Source organism: Rhododendron vialii, chromosome 8a (genome assembly GCF_030253575.1).
Source record: "Rhododendron vialii isolate Sample 1 chromosome 8a, ASM3025357v1".
In the NCBI taxonomy this organism is placed as follows: Eukaryota; Viridiplantae; Streptophyta; class Magnoliopsida; order Ericales; family Ericaceae; genus Rhododendron; species Rhododendron vialii.
The window spans coordinates 2,271,189-2,292,291 of record NC_080564.1 but is presented as its reverse complement, the minus strand read 5'-3'; the positions used below and the strand labels follow the sequence as shown (position 1 = coordinate 2,292,291).

Here is a 21,103-nt window from a genome sequence, read left to right as displayed (position 1 = left end):
TTTTTCATTACAGCGCTGTTCAATGAATGTGTCAAAGTCACGTAAAGCGGCATCTACTTAAACGTGGTCGTCGTAGCATTGCCCGGCAAGTGAACTTTAGGTCAATCGTAACCGTCGTTTCCCCAATTTTTGTCCTGCTTAATCAACCAACTAGCTTAATTCGAACTTCAATAAAGTCTTGAAAAAAACACTGCTAGTATATGTTAATATCTTACAAGTTACAACCAAACTTCCCTGGAGAAAAAGGACAATAAGCCTCCCCCTTATGCTACAATCTAATACCACGTAAACATATAGAACAAGCTCTGTACACTCACTTATTCCAAATATTGCTTTAAATCTTGCAGTAAATATGGGCTTTCAAAGGCGGGACATCGCTAGAATCTGTTCATGAGGTTGATCCCTGTAATGGGTTGGTTGAGATCCCCTGTTTACTTGAGTGGAGGATTTCCTTTTGGGCAACTCATTGCTCTCTGTAACCACTAGTGTCTTTGCCAAAACCCTTAGTTCGAATTTCTGAATCTTGCCATTTGCATTCTTGGGCAGCGCTTCCATGAAATGCACTTTCTTTGGCATCATAAACCGGGCGACGTTTTTCTGGAAATGCGCGAGGATATCGTCCTTCGTTACGCCGGAGGAGTCCTTCTTTAGCGCCACGAAAGCACAAGGGCTCTCCCCCCAACGAGGATGCGGCATAGCCACCACTGCCGCTTCGAGCACGCTCGGGTGGTGGTATAGTACCGCCTCCAACTCAACGCTGCTGATGTTCTCGCCGCCCGATATGATCACGTCCTTGGACCTGTCTTTTATTTCCAGGTACCCATCGGGGTGAATGACACCGACGTCGCCAGTAACGAACCACCCCTTGTGGAAGGCTTTCGAGGTTGCTTGTTCGTCCTTGAAGTACCCTTTCATGATGCTGCTACCCCGAAGGACGATTTCTCCCATCGTTTTGCCATCGCGCGGCACGCTCTGCATCGTATCCAAATCCTTCACGTCAACATCGGATAGCGTCAGTATGCTTATCCCCTGCCGCGCCTTGATTTTCGCCTGTTCTTGGCGCGGTAGCTGGTTCCACTGGGCCTGCCACTCGCAGACCAGGGCAGGTCCAGTGGCCTCGGTTAGGCCATAGGCGTGAACGACGTGGAATCCTAGCTTCTCGATCTTCTCGAGGAGAGCAGCTGGTGGCGGCGCCCCACCGGTGAGCACTTCCACGGGGGTGGCGATTGCCACACGCTCGTTAGGCTTGGCCTCCAGAAGGATGTTGAAGACTATTGGTGCGCAACACATGTGCGTAACCTTGTGCAGTGCTATGCTCGCGTACATCTCTTGGGCCGTCGTGTTGCGCATGCACACGTTGGTCCCGCCTCGTGCTGCCACTCCCCACGTGAAGGTCCAACCGTTGCAGTGGAACATGGGGAGCGACCATAGGTAAACAGGTGCGCTCCCCATTTCCCAACCGAGAATCAGGCTCAGAGTGCTCAGGTAAGCACCTCTATGGCTGTACACAACCCCCTTGGGAGCCGAAGTAGTCCCGGAAGTGTAGTTCAAGGCGATAGGGTCCCACTCGTCTTGAACTTCGTTCGGGACAAACCTCGGATCACCGCTAGATACCAGCTGCTCGTATTCCAGCTCGCCGAGGCGGACCTTGGTGGGCGAGTCTACATCGTCGATGACGACAACAAGGGGCATGGAAGACTCGGCAATCAGCCGGAGGGCGTCTCTTGCCAGTGGCACATACTCGTAGTCCACGAAGAAGATCTTGGCTTCAGAGTGCTTGAGAATGTTGGCAACGGTCTTGGCATCCAGCCTGGTGTTGATGGTGTTCAGGATTGCCCCAGCCATGGGCACTGCAAAATGCATCTCATACATTGCTGGAACATTTGGCGCCAACACTGATACCTATACAATAAAAAAATCACTTACCATCAGGAATTTTGTCCAAGAGGAATGACATGTTGGATTTTTATTTTTTTTTGAACGACAAAGAAATTTTTATTAACCAGAGGTTAAAGGAAAAAGTACTCAAGAACTTATATCGACGGGCAAAATTCGATTTGGATATGTTAGAAAGAAACTTACGACATCGTTCTTGACGATGTTGAGGGCCCGGAGGGAGGAAGCGAGGCGGAGGCAACGGTCGTAGGTTAGCCGCCATGTGAAACGCGTTCGGCCGTATATGACCGAGGTCCGCTTGGCGTAAACCATAGCGGCTCGTTTCAAGAAAGTGAGAGGAGTGAGAGGCACATAGTTTGCTTCACATTTTGGTAGCCTATCCATTACAGAATGTCTTTGGTCCTTTTTTTGTTTGCCTATTTGGTTCTCAAGAGTTGCAAAGAAGATTTGCGAGAGAGAGAGAGAGATGGGAAAATAGTTTTGTGAGTGAGATGGAGAGGGAGGGAGATATATATACACAGAAAATTATGGTGGGAATTTATAGGAAGGCAGCAGTGTGGGGCCAGTGCCACGTTATTCCTGAGGGGGGAGATCTGCATTGTGTGGAAATTGAGGGGGAAACTGCTATGATAGTTACAAGACAAATTGATAGTGTTTTAACAAAGACCATTTATGAGTACAAAGAAAACAGTGGTACATGGGTTCCATAAGCCAGAAGCATTATATTAAGTCCGGTTGGTTAGTGAATTTGCTTCTCATTCAATTGATCATAATTTGATTCTAGGAGTCCTACTGTAATAAAGTACTAACTTCTTATTAATTCTGTAGTCACGGTATGGCCTGCCATTTGACCGGATCGAAAAGGTGATTAGTTGAAGTTTGCGTAAGTTGGTCCCGGCATCCTAACTATCGAAAAAAAGAGTAGATAAATGGGTTCCCACTTCCCATTCCCCCATTATGCCACGGGCTGCTTGACTTGAGAGACTTCACCCTTAATTCTTTTTTCTTTTTGAACCGAGAGACTTCACCCCTTATTCTTTTTATTCGGAAGTTGCAAACAAAATATGAGTAGTTACAAAGTGGAAGCGACACCACGTTCAAACAGGAAATGGTGTAGAAGTTGAAAAGAAAGTAGTTGGGACTCTGCTTGGAACCTCCCCGTTGCCCTAATAGAATTTTCAACCATAGGAAAATATAGAAAGACCGACGCAGAGGTAATGAGTCGTGTCCAGGGAATGATCCAGGAATATACCCTAGTGGGGGGCACTTGTTAATTACAATGGCTAAAGTTTATTTTTTTTAGTCAACCATAGTAAGATCGTACAAAATTAAAACATACATTACTAATTACAAAAGTTTATAACGCGTACTTTAAGATAAATTAGGTGAAAATGAGCACAAAATTTTTGAAGTATGATTTAAATGAACATCAACAAATTTTAGAATGGTCGAGCTAGTTTTGTTAATGCCTTTATTTCAAAATATTTCTCTCAGACGGTTAAAAATAAAGAGAATCAAGAAAGAATAGCTCATAATAGACAAACAATTCGTAACATAACAAGTATAAATGCATCATCTGATGAAATTCATGCATAAAACTAATTTTATATGTGTATTTTTAGGATATATACAGTGTGTATGTTTATATATTAGTACACTTTCATAATTATGCTAATTTATGCATAAATATTTTCATAAAACTAATTTTATATGTGTATTTTCGGGATATAGACAGTGTGTATGTTTATATATTAGTACATTTTCATAATTATGCTAATTTATACATAAATATTTTGAAAAAATATTTTAATTTCGAGCGGGGGCACGCATTCGAGTGGGGCATGTGCCCCCGCGTGAATCGGTCCCTGGTCATGTCGTGTTATTTTCGTGCCTATGGTGTTTTTTGTCGTGCCAAGGTTGTCTAGAAAAAGAAAAAGTAGGTTGTCTAGCTAATGGGCACACCACAAGCCATGTCATGTCGTGCCTAGACGTATCATGTAAAGGTAAATTGAAAACTAATACACACTATGAACAAATATTTCAACTCAAATATTTTTCTTGGAAGTTGGAATAAATAATTTTCAAATATGAAATATCCATTGTCTCAATTATATTAGAATGATTAATTTTGAACTTTATTTTATTGTTTTTCAATCGTGCATCTCGAATTACAGTTATGATGATGCAGAAGTAAAAATAAATAAAAAAATCAATGATTTAAAACTATTTTTTTTTGAAAGGGATTTAAAACTATTCAAGTTATCTGTCTATCATTTTTTTTCACTTTAAGGGGTTGTTTTTTCTAACACAAGCTTTAAACCACAAAAGCAAGCAACTTTAAAGGATCTCGATTCACAATTCATAGCTCATACATACAGTTGTAAAAACTGCAGTCTGTATGCGCCAGTATATGTTTGCGTATAGATTCGGACATCGATAGTCATTTTCAAATGAGGAGGTTCTTATTTTAGTTAAAATAAAAACCTTCTTATTTCTCCTATTTTTCGATCGAATTTCGATGATCCGAACCGTTTAATGTGTACAGAACATGATTTTAAAGGTACCTTCAAGAAATATGCAAAACAAATTACCAGAAAGAGCTTTATCCGAGCATTTTTTTGTTTGAACCGTTCGATAAAAAACAAACAAAAACTGCTCGGATGAAGCCCTTCCCGGTCTTTTTTTTTTTTTTGATCTCTCGCAAGTACCCTTAAAATCACATTCTGAACGCATTGAGCGGCTCGGATCATCGAAAATTCGATCGGAAAAGGAAGGTTCGCATTTTATTAAGTTAATATGGTCTTTACAGGAAGTGAACTGTATATATAGAATGGTTCCTACAAAAAAATTAAGAGTTCGGGTAAATTGACCCGTTACAGAATATGTCTCATCCGTATCTCTATCCGTATCCGAAATCCAAGTCCCAATTAACTTTCATTGATCCAAAACTCTAGTCTTGCTGGAATCAAGTACTAGTAAAAACAGTAGAATCCCAACTCATGGCGTGGCGGCTTGACCCGCAGAGATTTTATTGCCTTTTTCATCGTCTTTCTGTTTGGTACTGTATTATATAAAAGGTGCTTACTCCAATAATAAATACACCGACCACGCCACAGAGTAAAAACCACATTCTGCCGCATAAAAAACATTTTTAACAAGTGGGATTCTTCTCTCTGTACGTCTCTCCTCAAAATTTGTGGTCAAGAAAAGGATAGAGTGAACGATGAAGAGAGGAGTACACCGGCCTCATTAATTCATTCATTCACACAGTCCTTATATATAATAATGGTCGTTCTCGTACGTATATACTTTGTTTGTGGCCAACACTCACGTACACGTACCTTGACGTGGATTTCTTCAACATTTTTGCTTAACAGACTTTTGAATTTTTTTAGTCTACTAGTACTACAACACACAAGTCTTGGGGAAATGTTGAGGAAATCGTGATACATGACTATTGTTGAGGGGAAAACTTCCCAGAACCTTGCTCGAAGAAAATGGCATCATCATCACTTAACTGGAGTATTTTGTTCTCTTCTCTTTATTTTTTTTTACTCTTTCTGTTCCAAAATGAGTGGTCTTTTTGAAAAAGCGTGTCATTTTCAATTGTTTATATCTTTTAACATGAGTGTTAAAAAATATGCAATATGTATCTTGTTTGATAGATTTTAATTAGTTCAATTAAACAAAGTTTTCAAAATCATATAAAACTTCATAAATCGAATGATAAAAGCATTTTAAAATGGCACGGAATCCCAAAAAGGCCACTCATTTTGGAACGGAGGGAGTATTATTATTTTCCATTGAGTTTCTTCTTCAACAATTAGAGAACAAAAGAAAATTAATGCATGCAACTTATCTCTTTTCTACAACTATGTTTCTTCCTGGTAAAGAAAGAAAAAGTAACATTGAGCATCAAAACCTTGACCATTTGTTATTGGATGGTCATATGGGTTCAGTTTATATGGATCAGCTTTGTTCTAACTTTCCTCGGGCCATCTGCTAGTAGACCGTAAGTTTGGTGATCCCTCAAAATTCGTGGTCGATAGCTGGCCCGCAGAGGAACGCGCACGCCAAAAAAAAGTTGTTGAGGTTCAATTGTTTTCTAATGCTAATTACTACTATTACTAAAAAAAATAGGTCCAAGGAGTAAATTGCAGTTTGGGTGCGCTTGATTAACTAGTTTTTTGCTTGATACGTACAAGTACAAAATAAGAAAATTCTCTTGTTTGAAAATTCTCGATAGTATGAATAAGGGTTGGGATTTTCACTAGTCATTTTGACTGGACTGGACTAATTCAAAAATCAAATGAAAGGAGTTTTCTCAAGAGACACCACACCTTTTTCTAGTTGTGTGTCTTTTCATTAGTTTACATATTTAATTTAGAGCTGTGCTACGTGCACAGACTGCTGTGCACAGCAGCTTTTTTCTCCCGCCTCGGGTCGCACAAAGATGATCGGAGCCGCTCATTTTGTTCAAAATATATCGTTTAAGGTCTCTGTAAAAAATGAGCTTCGTTCGATATCGTTTGAGGCGTTAACAAAACACCCAAAATCACTTCCTAATTTGTGCACAGCAGTCTGTGCACGAATCATTTCTGTTTAATTTATACTACTACAAAATAGTACTATATTTGGTTGGTTTACGATTTAACAGATCTTAGAAGTTTTTTTAATATTATTTTTTGTCAATATTATAAATATCAGCAGGGTTTATGGAGAAATTAGTAAGTTAGTTCGCAGAAAATTCAAAAGCTATCCAAAGCACTGAACCCACAAACCGTCCACAAGGCCACAACGGAGCTTGAACTATAATCTTCCACAAGAGAGAGCCATTGGTGTTCTTAGAAGTTGAGCCCGTTACCTTCTACAATTGCCATGGGATTTTTAAAAGTCTACTGTTTCCTTATTTTCCATATGGGTTTTTATTATAAATTAAATATTAGTACAGTACTAGTTTGCAGAGATCACAAAAGGCACCATTGACAGGTTTCACATGTACGTACATGCAGTAGTTGTGATGGTTTTTATTTTGTTTTTTGCCATCTTAATTTTATACTCCTAGCAATCTGTGCATGTTTCAGTTAATTTGTTGTCCTAATGGTGATTAACAACTTTTTACATCCAGAACCTTGTTCTTGATTTCTTCTTCATCTTCATAAAAATTCATGAGTACAGAGTTGACACTGCATTACATGGACCCAATATGCATTGAACGACTCATATCCACTTAAAATAATAAGTCTTGCAAGTGGTGAGCCATATGATTATATATATATATATATATATATATATATATATATATATATATATATATATATATATATATATATATTAAGGTCTAACTTTTTTTTTTTTTTTATTAATCCGATGTGGGACTCAATCCTTCACGCATGTTCTCAACACTAACAGTCATGTTTGGTAGTGCTGAGATGGACTTCGGTTAGATATTGAGTATAGTAGTCGGGCTCCGTCATAACACATGAATTACTTAACTCCACGCATAAGGAGCCCTATGGTACACTACCCACCTAATGAGCAGTATGAAGATTACACGAACTTTAGTTATTGGAAACCCAATTAATTTCATTTATTGTATTCAGTAGGATATAATCAAGGGGCAAACCATTGTATCGAAACTCTTTTTTTACTATTTTTGTTTTGTACTTGGGGAATATTATTGTATCCAAACTCTTGTTTGATTACATGGACTATAAAGGGAGGATTGGGATTGGGAACATGGGGACTCACATGTTTCCTTTACTTTTTTTTTTTTTCGGTCAAGCGGAAAATTCAATAAAACTTAAAGAGAGTACCACATAGGAGTACAACCAGAGTTTTAAAAACTAGAGCACAAGAACTCGCAACCTAGTCAAGCACTTGCCTGATATTCAGGCTATCTCTAATTACAAATTCCCTTATCGCGATGGGCATGTCCATGACAAACACGAGCTCTTCGGTGCGTTCCGCACCCATCCTGGCAAGGTGGTCGGCGCATTGATTGGCCGAACGATAGATATGCCCAATCGTAGTGTTAGTCTGAGTCAGAAGGGCATGGATTTCATTGATCAGCACACTCTGGGGGTGGTTGCCTGGGTTTCCTTCCATGGTGAGGTTCACCGCTACGAGAGAGTCAGATTCAATCTTCACATTTTCCAGCTTCCTTTCTAGTATGACTTCCAGCCCCTTGTATATACTCCATAGCTCTGCCTCCAAGCTTGAATGAAAGCTTCGCTTGCCATAGTATCCCATGATCCAATCTCCCATATGATTTCTAAATAATCCTCCAAACCCTCCTGTTCCATTCGATTCATACCAGCATCCATCCGTATTCAGTTTGACATTTCCTGCAGATGGGTTAGTCCAGTGTGTGTCAAAAAGGGCGACTAGATAGCACCAGTTTATCTCATGAAATCTTGTTTCGTAAATACATTATTTTTAAATTTGAATATTACAAATAAGTAGTACTTATTTTTTAAAAACTCTTAGCAAAAGAAGATCACCAAGTGGGGATGAGTCATTATTGTTTCTTTTTTTGAACGGTAGTCGGTAGAGGATTAATTATTCAATGATCTTGGGGCACCACCGGTGGATGAAGGGTGAGCTAGCTCACATAAATCTCAAACACAAACTGCTTAATTTCATGGTCACTGAGGATCAAATATGGAATTAACATTGACACTATATATATTTTTACGATTCCTTGTATAAAACCTTAATCCTATCACTACCTAAAGATAGTAGTTAAGACAGGTCGGGTGCCGGCTTTTAGGTCAATAGTGACAAAAGTATTTTCAAAAATTTTCGCATATGAACCACTAAATTTTAAAGACAATTTATTTTGGTTGAAAATTTATCGGGCCTAATTTTTTTTTTGTTTTTTTTGTCTCATTAAGCTATATGATAGACCTACTCACAAGTAGTGCAACCGCCCTTGGTAGGTAACTAGGTTAATTAAAAATGTGCTCTTGCCTTGTCGTCAAGTGAATTAACTACATGCTCGAAAGTTTCTCCAAATTGCCATTCCCACTCACCAACCAAAAATACCAAGAGTGTTTCAATTCTTTAATCTCAACGGTGACTAGTTTTTAGCTGATCCCACCAACGAAAACTATGGTGATTAATTAAACCCTTAGAATTGACCAAGTTTCTACAGTCAAAAATAAGATAAATTATGTGATCCAAATTGAACTGACACATATGTAGTCCCTACAGAGTACTTCAGTAATCCTCTGAACCATTCAATTGAGATATACTAGAGACAATTTTCTTTAATTTTAAATCAAAAAAGTAAAAGATTTTGTTTGTCCAAAAAGATTTTCTTGATGTTTCTATGTGGCAGTTACATAGAGTTAAAATCAATTACTACTAATTTAAACCCTCTAAGAATCCAATTTCACGAAAAAAAACAAACAAACAAACAAACAAACTAAAAACCTCTCTACAAATCCAAATAGTTTTACGTTTGGACTTGGAAGCAATTTGTCTTTAACCAGAACAAATTCTACTAACTTTTTTTTGTCTTTTGATTTTGCGATTTTTGTTCATTTTTTTCCTGAATTTTTCTTAGATTGGTGTTGTATTTCTTGGATTATATCATTCGTCTCATCGAAAGAAATCTAAAAAGTAAAAAATTATGACAAAAAAAAAAAAGGTTCACCGAAGACAAATATAAATAAACATTTGTCTTTTTGTCTAAAATGTCGTCTAATATGAACTTTTTTCACATTCGGTTTACATTTTTATACCTTTTTGGTTTCTCTTGTCGTGATGAATGATTATTTATCCTAAAAATTACTACGAAAAAATGAAACAAAAAAGTAAAAAAAAATACCAATTGTTGGATAGGAATTATGTGGATTTTACTAAAGTTAGCAACAAAAGTAGTTGGGTTTCTTCATTGATTGTGACCTAAGTACCCACTTTTTAAAAGTTGTACACTTGGGGCCTGTTTGGATGGAGTAAAAAAGGGAGGGAAAAAATAAGAGGGGTATAAGAGAGGGGTCCACCCTTTTTCCCCCCGTTTGGCAATCCCCCCCCCCCCCCCCCCCCCCCCCGCCAATTATTTTTTACCCCCTTTTAGTTTTCCCCAGTTTTAGGAATTCCCGGGTATTAATTTTGGGCTCCCTTTGAGCTCCCCAAAAATAATCCGAGTTTGGAGGGGTATTTTGTGGACAAAAATACCCCTCGTTATCCCCTTTCTCCATCCGTCATTCAACCAACTTCTACTCTCCATTCTACCTAAAATCATATTTTCCATTCAAATTTATCCGAAAACTTCTTATTTAGTTTCAGGACTCTCTTCGGATGCTCATTGAAAGGCCTTAGAGCTAAAAATCCATTATGACCATTTAAGATAAAATGATCAAAAAAATAAGATCTTCGCACCGGTTCAAACAGATTGAAAATTAGAGCACTTAATTTTTAACCATATTTTTTATAATACATCAACGGTGTAAAAATTAAGTGTTCCAAATTGCAATCCGTTTGAATCGGTGGAAAGATTTTAATTTTTTGATCATTTTATCTTAAATGATCATAATTAAATTTTGACTCTATGGCTCTCGTTGATTAGCCCTAAGAGATATTTGATTCTACGACTTTCTTAAGACTAATCAATGAGAACTCTAGAGTCAAAATTTAATCATAATCATTTAGGATAAATTGATCATAAAACTAAAATCTTTCCACCGGTTCAAACGAATTGAAATTTGGAGCACTTAATTTTTTTTTTTACAAAAATCAAATTTTATACCAAAAAAATTGTTTAATAATAATAGTAAATTAGTTAATTTGTTAGTAGAAATAAATATTACGGCTTAAATTGTGAAAGAATAATTAAATTTGCTTACATATAATACGTAATACATAATAATTTAGGGACTGCACAAGGGCAAAAGGGTCATTTGATAGTTTTTTTATATCATCCACCCTCCTTATACCCCCTATTAATCCTCCATCCAAACGAAATATTATTTAATCCATATTCTCTAATACCGCATCCAAACAACCTACTATTTAATCCCACATCTATAAACATCACATCAATGTGGGTCATCCCTTATTAACTAATACCCCCTACTATCTTATCCCCCTTATTAACTAATACCCCCAATTTTTTTCCCGCGTCCAAACGGGCCCTTGGGATCCTAAATTCCAAATTACTGTAAAACATACAACCTCAGTTCTCGTATTTTGTTCCATGTGCGGTAAGCTAATTTAACATAGCATTCTTTTAAAAAGGAGAGGGGATCCTCGTAATGCGCTGACGTAAAGGAGCATAATCAAAATTTCATCGTCGTGATCTGAATTGTTCTGTTTACTATAGTATATATAAATCGCTGAACACTACATTTGAACTTAAAAATCATCGTCGTGATGAATGATTATTTATCCTAAAAATTACTAAGAAAAAATGAAACAAAAAAGTAAAAAAAAAGTACCAATTGTTAGATAGGAATTATGTGGATTTTACTAAAGTTAGCAACAAAAGTAGTTGGGTTTCTTCATTGATTGTGACCTAAGTACCCACTTTTTAAAAGTCGTACACTTGGGACCCTAAATTCCAAATTACTGTAAAACATACTACCTCAGTTCTCCTATTTTGTTCCATGTGCGGTAAGCTAATTTAACATAACATCCTTTTAAAAAGGAGAGGGGATCCTCGTAATGCGCTGACGTAAAAGAGCATAATCAAAATTTCATCGTCGTGATTTGAATTGTTCTGTTTACTATAGTATATATAAATCGCTGAACACTGCATTTGAACTTAAAAATCATGTTAATCATACATTGATTATATCATATAATAATCAAGGACAATATAATTGGTCATAGAAATTATGGTGGCGGTCAAAAATAAATTGGGTGACTTTGACCTAAAGACAGAGGAAAATAGGCCTTGCTAGTCCAAAAGAACTATAAAAGTTGCACTAAACCTTTCGGTCCTCATCTTTATCATCTGCTGTACTAATAGTACTATGATGCCTTCCACCCAAGAAAAGTAAAAATAGTTCCAATTTCTAAGGAGCGCTACGCAACAATATATGTTAGTACCACATACTCCTCCTATGTGTTTTCTTATGACGTTTGAGATGTTGTTTCTGTCAGAAATTAATGTTGTTTGTGACAGAAATTAATCTGTGTTCCAAGTTCCAACCACCAAAGATCGATGTCCTTTTTCAATCCGAAGGTATGAATAAAAGTTTGGTAAGGCAAAGGGAATGCAATTAAGTATTGATTTATAATCACGCACAAATACACAAACTCTTCTCACTTGAGAAATGGAGCCCCACAGACAATTGAGGAGTTTGTGTATTTGTGTGTGTAAGTGTGCGTGGTACAGCGTGTGTGGGCTCCACTTCTCGTGTGAAAGGAATTTGTGGAGTATCTGTGTGCGTAATAAGTACGTGTGGTTGTAGGAGAGTTAGAAATGAATGGTAGAGAAAAGTTCATGGTGCCCTTCTTGAATAACGTGGGGTTGAGTCTCCATTCCACGCCAATCTCACCATCGGGGTCTTTCGTGGAACAACCATAAAATATTGGGATCAGATTTCCATCATGCAAAAAGAACATGTCTTAAAATTATGTCTTAAAAAAAATTATGCATTCTACCGGTTCCTCGTCCTCCATCCTCCAATTTTGCGGGCTCATTCCAGACCCACAACCATTATTCGAATACTGAATTCCCGTTCAGAATAATGGTGATCATTTTTTTTTGGTACTTCAGAATATTATAAAACTAATCGATGGAAATGTTATGCATCAAATGTGTGAGCATAGTTAAATTACCACCGACGTAGATGTCTAGCCCTAACTAATCAAGGAGCTGCCTTCAATTAATTGCGATCACAAAGCCAGAATTCCCGAGGGGTACGTAGTTTGTCCATCGAAACCACTAAGTCTTCATTCTGCTCAGTTTCTAGCCTTGCCAAATGGTCAGCACATTGGTTTGCCTCCCAGTATATGTGTGTTAGCGTTGATTCTGTCCGGCTTAGGATAGCATGTGCGTCATCGATCGTGACCCTCTGAGGGTGGTTAACCGAATAACCCTCATCAATCAGCTTCACGGTAATGAGGGCATCAAATTCAATGGTGATTCCTCCAGACATGCTTTTCTCTAGTATTATAATCAATCCTCTGTAGATTCTCCAAATTTCCAAGCTCGTCTCGCATAGAGTCTTGCCATAGTATCCCAATATCCATTCTCCCTTGTCGGAGACACTGATTGCAATCCGTAATTCCTCTACGAACTCCGAGGAAATTCGTAGGCAGTTTATTATTCAGCAAAATCAACCACACAATAGTTATAAGAATTTCCAGAAGCTGTGGAAAACATGGGAATATTAGCACCGAGGATAATGGAGTAGTAATTCTATCGATCATATCATCTACTGTAGTATACGATCGAGCTGTATTATCCACATTCCAGCTCCCATGCATTCTCAATTATTAATTTCAGAAACACTTTACGAATGGGATTTATATTCCAAGGAAAAACTCTCAGCCAATGGTTTTGTGGTCACACCACCAGACACCATTGAGTACGGTACTCTTGATCATTATAATTTGTTGATACTACGTAGTATTTTTCAACACTAAAAGACACCCATCATTATTTATTTGAAGTTCCGGTACTACTCAACTCATGACCAAACCTGATCCTTTCCAAATGAAAGTGAAGTATCCTCCATGCAATGAACATATGACCATGTTGTTTTTGATGGATTTGGACCACATATTCGGTGGAACGACAAGACAATAAATATGTCCAGGAAGTATATACTTATTTCGTTTTAATTTGTTTATTCAATTGTCGAAATTCGTATCTTTTAAAAATATACTTATAATATCTTACATTTTATAATATTTTTTATGATTTTAAAGATTTTGTATAATAAAATTAATTGAGATCTACCAAATAAAATTTATATTGCACATTAAAAATATTATGAATTTAAAATTATAGATAATTTTTTTAAAAGTCAAAAGTTCTAAAAAAGTTGAAAAGGAGACAAACAGGACGAAATGAGTAGTATTCAATAATTGTGCGTCAATTTCTGACGCAGATCCTCTATGCAACTCTCTCTGCCCCATCCTCCAAAACCTGCCACGTTACCCACTCTCGCTCTCTTTTACGTAACTTCGAATGTACTCTGCCCCACTCTACAAAACCTGCCACGTTTTCCACTCTCCCTCTCTTTTCACTTCGAGTTCTGCTACAAGTACAACAAAGGCTGTACAACAGTCGTGTATAGATTTCTTTTGTGCCAGTCGTGGGTCCTGCACAGATGATCGGAGCCGCTAATTTTGTTCAAAATATTTTTTTTAGGATTCCCGTAAAAAATTATCTCAATTCGATATCGGAAATGACGCTTACGAATCATCTAACTTTGCTTCAGAATTTAGGCTAAATTTTAAACCAAAGTTGGATGATTAGTAATTGCGCTTACCGATATCGGACTGAGATGATTTTTTACAGGAACCTAAACAAAATATTTTGAACAAAATGAGCAGTTCCAATCATCTTTGTGAGACCCAAAACGAACGCAATAGAGATCTGTACGCAGTTGTTGTACTCCTATCTTTACTGTTTAACTTCCCCTTAACTCTCCAAGTTAACCCAAAAGAGTATCCACAATACTATAATAAAAAATAAATTTTTTTTAAAGTTATCAATGTTTGTATAAAATATGACTCACAATGCTATAATTAAACTTAATAACCTCCTTAGAAATAATCAAAATTTTGGTTTTGAATAATCAAAACTAACAACATTTTGACAATAACCAAATTTAATAAACCATACGTATTCTCAATCAAATATACCAATTAATCATTATACAAAAATGTTCTATCTCTCTTCCCTCTCTCTCTCTCTCTCTCTCTCTCTTCGAACAATATTTTCGGAAAAAAAATATTTTATGAAAAAATATTTTTTTTAGAAAACAGTTTTTTAAAAATAGTTTTTTTCCAAAAAAAAGTTTCAAAAACTATTTTCCATATTTCTAGTAAATAGTTTTTATTAGTTTCAAAATTATTTTAAAAAAAAATTATTTTCTATTGTTCACAGTTTTTGGTTTTTATAGTTTAAAAAGATGATGTGACAAGTTTTAGTTATCCAATTTTGATTATGCCATTGTAAACATATACATTGCTAACCTTAGCAATATCTTAAATGAATAATCAAAAGCTGATGTGACAATTTTTGATTATCAATTTTTTATTATAGCATTGTGAATACCCTAACTCTATTCCCTTTTAGTTCCCTTATATATCATATTACTATACATATGACGAAATTTCCCTTTCACATTTTTTTTTTTGAAAATGATTTTCACACCCCTTTTTTATTTCTACACTTTTTTTTTTGTTCTTTTAGCAAATATATATATACACTTTGACACTAAAAAATAAAAAAGAGAGTGAAAATCAAAAAAGGGAGTGTGAATGTGTACGAAAATTTTTGGAGACAAAAGTCTTAGGCTAAGGCCTATTTTGGCCTAAGAATCCAAATAGATTATTTTGTCCTTATTAATTTTTTTAGTATTTGTTAATTTTGTGTCAATTTTTTGAGGATTCTTATTCAATTTTTCGCATTTGTTAATTTTGCGTCAATTTTTGGAGGATTATTGCTTCGTCATGACGATTCGAATCTAAAATGCTAGTTTTTTGGGCTTCATCTTGGATATTTTTAAAAATTATTTGCATAAAATTATTTTTTTTTTTCTTTTCCGATTCGTTCTGACAAGACGAATCAATAATTCAGAAAAGATAGGCGCAAAAATAACAAACACGAAAAAAAAAATTGAATTAAAACCAAACAAGAAAAAACCCAAAAAAATCTTTAGCCGAACTTAGCCGCAGTTTGTTTCTCTACGGTTTATCAAAGTTTTAACTGGATAATGCATGTGTTCAGTTCTTTTTTCGGTAAATAGTGCATAAATGTTCAGTTGAGTAATTAGGGGTTAAGTAGAAGAGTTAAGGAGAAGTTGAAGAGAGGGAGGGTGGGGTGGTATCTCTTACGCAAAACAACAAAGAAACCCTTTCAAGATAGACATTTGAGGCCCAAATCTCTCTTTTCTTCTACGCCTATTTTGGTACATTAGGCCCAAATCTCTAGCCCGCAATATTTCGGGCATTCATGTTTAATGAGGGGTTCTGACTAGCCAGCTCTATTTTGTCACATTTTATATGTCCAAGTCCACAGCATATCAAGTCTATCTTGAATGAGCCCTGTTTTAAGTAAATTATCGAAAATATCCCAGCTATTCAGATTTCTTATTGTCCCGCACGCATGACTTAATTGTCCTCTACTACACCACTTGCTTTACGAAAATGCCCCTTGAAATCATTCCGTTTATTTTGCAAAGCAGGTGGTGTAGTTGAGGACAATTAAGCCATACAATAAAAGGTACACCTTGAGTTTTGGCAGAAACAAAAAGGGTTTTGGCAATATCTAGCTCCCTAAAAATTTAAGCACTAATAACTTTTGTTGTGCATATCCAATTTTGGGAAAAAAATATTTGTCCAACCTATTCGATGAGATCTTTCAAATAAGATCCATTTTGAATATGAAATTGTGTACACGTAAAAAATTTATACCTTTGATCAATAATTCACACCCCATTTCTAAATAATTCACATCGTCAAAAATGAAAAAATTTACACATCTTAAATGTAGAATTCACACATCTTCTACACAACTCACTCTCCAAAATACACAATTAACAATCCAAAATGCAGATTTCACATCCCCTATAGTAGGTAATTCACACCCTATATAATAGATAATTCTCAACTCTTCCCTAAACTCATGTTGCACACAATTCGCTCATATTCAAACAATTCAGACCTCTGTTATACACAATTCACCCTTAAATAACAATTCACACCATATATAATTGATAATTCACACCACTTAAACTTCTCTTGTACACATTTCACACACCAAAATGCAACATTCTCACCCCTAGTAATTTCCCGGTTTAATGACATGAAGGCCCAAAATATCCATGGGCCTCATCTATCTAATGATAGATTTCCTGACACAAGAATCGAATTCGAGCCCGCTCAAATTCTAAACCGTTCGCTATAAAAAATCTCTCACTATTTTCTGGCACCACACACACACACTGAGAGAGAGAGAGAGAGAGAGAGAGAGAGAGAGAGAGAGAAGCATGAAGATATTTGGCAAATACATATTCCCGCGGCAAATTATACTCTTTGGTTCGGGGTATTTATCCTGTCTCTCTGAATTCTGATAGGGTATCCTGGATTCCATATCTTACTACTTGTATCTATATATACGCAAAAATAAATTGATGATACAGGGTTCTGTTCTTGGCATCAACGACGTACGACGTGCACAGATCCATCAAGAACAACGAAACGCCGACGTCCAAGGAGCAAATCGAAGGGCTGGAAGATTACATCAGGTCCGTCCGTCGATCTCCTTGATTGAAGGTTCAGAACTCGCCACGTCCGTCTTCGTACCAAAATAATCTGCTGCTACGTACCGAATCTTGTCCAGGTCCCAAATTCATGAAATTGCTCAATTTTACAGTACGACTTTGGAAACGATTTACTATGGGGTTAAAAAACAATGAAGAAGAGGGTGGAAATGCAAAGAAGAAGACGCTTCTCTTGTTGTATATCCTGTGAATCACTCGTATGATGAGTGGTATATATGTTGTTGCCTATCTATCAGCTTGTTTGATTCTATCGAATTTTGGATTAGAGTTTTAAGCAGGTTTATTGGTTGTTAGAAAGCATTCCTAATACTAAAAAAGATCATGAATCGAAAAGGTTGGTTGAGTAGGAGCATAACTGCAAGTAAGAGTTTTAATGTTTCCAAATTGTTCGACTCTCACCGCCAAGGATATTGAAGGTTTTGCATGGTCATTATTAACTTCATGGACCCTGAGATTACTATACTACCGACTCGTTAAGATGAGCACAAGCTGGCAAACTCTTAGGCTGTAGAAAAGAAATTGCTGAAATGATAATGGTAGTAAACCCTTGCAACTCTGTTCAAAATAAAACTAATTGCCTTCAATAACCCTAAGGATTTGGCTGGATGGGCATGACACAGCAAATAAAGGGTTTGCAGGAAATTTAGGAGCCACTAAAAGTTTGTTTGATCGTTAGGTCCTCAGGATTAGTTGAGATATTTCTTTTCTCTTCTATATCTATTGCGTATATCTTTTAGTAATCTATAGTGTTTTTCATGATTTCTCCACATTCAGCAACAACAAAAAGACAAATATAGAATGAATGTGATCTTACCAAAAAGCCTGAAATCGCCATCTTCTATGGCATGCAGGAACTTGTCCAAAGGGCTACACAAGAGGAAATAGTTTCCAAATTAGTACTATAAGTAAATTAAACTCAACGGGAAGCAAGAATTCAGCTGGCTCTACTAGGGCAAAACAATATATCATGAACTCACCTTTCTAAACTGCTTAATTCTATGAAGAGTAGTTTGCCATTCGTTTCGAACGAAAAAACTTTTCCCTAGAGATCGAAAAATATAGTATACGAGAGGTATTATGCAATGCAACAAGAATTTCTCTCTTCTCTCGAGCAGGAAAATCCTTACTTGAAAAAAAAGTTAAAAAGAGGAATCATAATTTGTAAGGAGACTAAGAAAATGAGAGCTTTGTACAGTACTTTAGTACAGACAATATGGAACAATAATAGTACTTGGTTATGGCCTAATTAAGGAAACCCTATCCGTAGTCCCAACGAGGTTGGTTGGGTGCCAACTTAGTTGGGATCATAGGATGCTTCTATTTGTTGTAATCATGCGCTTTGCTCCTTTTCCTTCGATCTTATAATTTCTTTAAAGAATAATAAAATCCTTTTTTTTTTTTGGCCTTTTTGGAATAGTCCCGAAGCATATGTAGCATATACGCGCTTAGTTTTAACTAATGAAGGCACGTAAAAGTAGAAGAGAGACATTGGGACGACATCTTTGTTTCATCCTTTCGATTATCAAATGATCCTAGCTAGCTAGCCAGCCTAAAAAACTATTTCTGAAATAATTAATCTCGGCACGGAGACACGAAAACTTATACGTACCGAAGAATTAACTCTCACCTGACAAAGAAGGAACTCGGGTTTTTTATGCTCTCCAGATTCAAGATCCACTGGAATAAGCTCAAAATCCACTCCCATTTCAAAAGACAAACCATCACCCTCTGTGGGCATGCTGCCCTAATTGAGCCATATACTTTAACAACCATCTTCTCTCCCCAAAAAGCTCACTTATTAAGAATATCACTCATCACATTACTTTTTAAGCTAGAAATTAAGAGTCTGAAATGTGTATGAACTAATTAATAGGATGGAGACGGTTAAAAAAAAACACTACAGGATGGAGTGTGTATATATAATACGTATATAGTTGGGGCCATGAGGGATCTGTCCTCACAATTAAACAGAAATTCTTTTGAGGAGCGGGCCTGAGTGGCCCGAGATCCTCTGTGCAGAAAAATAGTACTTTACCCCTGCATCAAGTGCATTTTCAGCTGTTGGACCATACAAAAATTTTAAGACATAAAGAAAGCTCACACAACTCAATGACCCAAATGCACTCTGCACATCATTTTTCGGCACAAAGCATCTCGATCCTGAATCTGAACAAAAATGCTATTCACACAACCGCTGATGTCAGCACAAAACAACGTCGTTTTGGTATAAATAAATAAAAAAAACAGGTAGCAAACAGAACAACTTTCCCTTCCCCTTTTCATGATCGAAATACAGATAGCGAGAGAGGGGCTACCACCACAGTCACCACCAGCGACGACGCTCCACGCTTCCCACCTCCACCACCAAAACCCAACCCCAGTGCTCCCAACCGCCGGCGACTGCCACCACCACCAGCTTCTGGGCAGTTCGATGTTGTTAATCCCACCACGAAGGTCTCTCTCTCTCCTTGAACTGATTGCTGAGTTGCTCCACCATAAATTGAGTTTAGGTCTCTCTCTCTCTCTCCTTGAACTGATTGCTGAGTTGCTCCAACATAAATTGAGTTTCTTGAAGAAAAAAAACCCCTAATTCAAAAATTAGGATTTTGGTTTTTTGCTAATCATGGGCTTTGATGATGGAGGAAATTTCTGTCATTCTGCGTGTGGTTGTTTATAAATGATTATCTTGCGTTTGTTCATATGCATACATGAAAATGAATGCCTTTTTTTCAGTTGGGAATTCATGCTTTCGTTGAAATGTAGGTGTACGTGGTGGTCGCCGGAAAGGGAAAGTTGTTCTGTTCGCGTTTTTTGAATGCTTCCTCCGTCCCTAAATAAGTGTCCGGCGCGCAAAACTAGGCCTTACAAAATATGCATATTTTTCATTAAAAAATTTAATTTTTTTTCACAATCTAATAGAACTCATTGCTATCTATTGATTTGTGAAAAAAATTTGATTTTTTTAACGAAACAAATGCATCTTTTTGAAAGCCTAAGTTTGCGCGTCGAATACTTATTTAGAGACGGAGGGAATAGTATTTTTTGAGTTTGAATTCTCTGGAGTCCGGACAAAGCGGGGGTTGCCACGTGAAACTGTTTGTGTTTCTCCTATGATTTACGGAGTAAATTGTTCTGGTTTTTCGGTTGGGATGTTTTTTTTTTCCTTGTACATGGTAGCTTTTGGGGGTTGCCACGTGATTAATCAATCAGAAAATAAATGCTATGCATGGGTGAGTAGGAGAAGTCGCGGCCCACCCAACTTTGAGGTCCCGTTTGAGCTTTTTCTTGTTTTTGTTCGTATTTATATTTTTTTTTAAATTTTTAGTTTTGCGTCAATTTTTTTTTACTTTTTGATTTGTCTCATCTCGTCGAGACAAATCGAAAAAGTAAAAAAAAGTTATTTTTACCTAAATATTTTGAATAAGGACCACTTTTAAACTAAAAAAGTCAAAAAAAAGTCGACTTTTTAAGTTTAAAAGTGGTCATTGATAAAAATATTTGGGTAAAAGTAGAAAAAATTTACTTTTTCGATTGGCGCAAAACGAACAAATGCAAAAAAAAAATTAAATAAAAACAAATATGTGAACTTTTAGAAAAAGTTAAGTGGAACGGGGCCTCAGGGGCTTGATAGAGTCCCTGACATGAAAACATAAAAATCTCCTTGATATAAAAATGAACGGTTTAGATTCACAACACTTTCCAATTTGAGAACCAAAAATGCACCTTTAGCTTCA

At 36.6% G+C, this 21,103-nt stretch overlaps 2 protein-coding genes and 1 long non-coding RNA gene across 3 annotated transcripts; 1 reads left to right on the top strand and 2 right to left on the bottom strand.

The window, feature by feature from the left end:
* Nucleotides 1–151: 151 nt before the first annotated feature.
* LOC131298332 (trans-cinnamate:CoA ligase, peroxisomal-like) lies at nt 152–2,399 on the bottom strand. The gene is made up of 2 exons (XM_058323722.1): nt 2,083–2,399; nt 152–1,902 (listed from the first exon to the last, which is right to left on the bottom strand). Exons 1-2 carry the CDS (start codon nt 2,278–2,280, stop codon nt 361–363), a joined length of 1,740 nt encoding a protein of 579 aa, XP_058179705.1. The 5' UTR covers nt 2,281–2,399; the 3' UTR covers nt 152–360.
* A 5,365-nt stretch (nt 2,400–7,764) lies between these two features.
* On the bottom strand, nt 7,765–12,471 carry LOC131336237 (uncharacterized). The gene is made up of 2 exons (XM_058372019.1): nt 12,306–12,471; nt 7,765–8,282 (listed from the first exon to the last, which is right to left on the bottom strand). Exons 1-2 carry the CDS (start codon nt 12,469–12,471, stop codon nt 7,765–7,767), a joined length of 684 nt encoding a protein of 227 aa, XP_058228002.1.
* Nucleotides 12,472–16,832: 4,361 nt separating this feature from the next.
* On the top strand, nt 16,833–17,666 carry LOC131298331 (uncharacterized). The gene is made up of 2 exons (XR_009190491.1): nt 16,833–17,131; nt 17,229–17,666. It is a non-coding gene; the product is annotated as an uncharacterized LOC131298331 (long non-coding RNA).
* Nucleotides 17,667–21,103: the final 3,437 nt, after the last annotated feature.

What these genes read in the sequence shown, in the direction of transcription:
- LOC131298332 (XM_058323722.1), bottom strand. Translation starts at nt 2,280, where the DNA reads ATGGATAGGCTACCAAAATGTGAAGCAAACTATGTGCCTCTCACTCCT. An exon ending in ACATCGTCAAGAACGATGTC is followed by an intron (nt 1,903 to 2,082) that starts GTAAGTTTCTTT and finishes TTTATTGTATAG; the next exon opens with GTATCAGTGTTGGCGCCAAA.
- LOC131336237 (XM_058372019.1), bottom strand. Translation starts at nt 12,471, where the DNA reads ATGTTCTTTTTGCATGATGGAAATCTGATCCCAATATTTTATGGTTGT. An exon ending in TAACTCTCCTACAACCACAC is followed by an intron (nt 8,283 to 12,305) that starts GTACTTATTACG and finishes GGTGCTATCTAG; the next exon opens with TCGCCCTTTTTGACACACAC.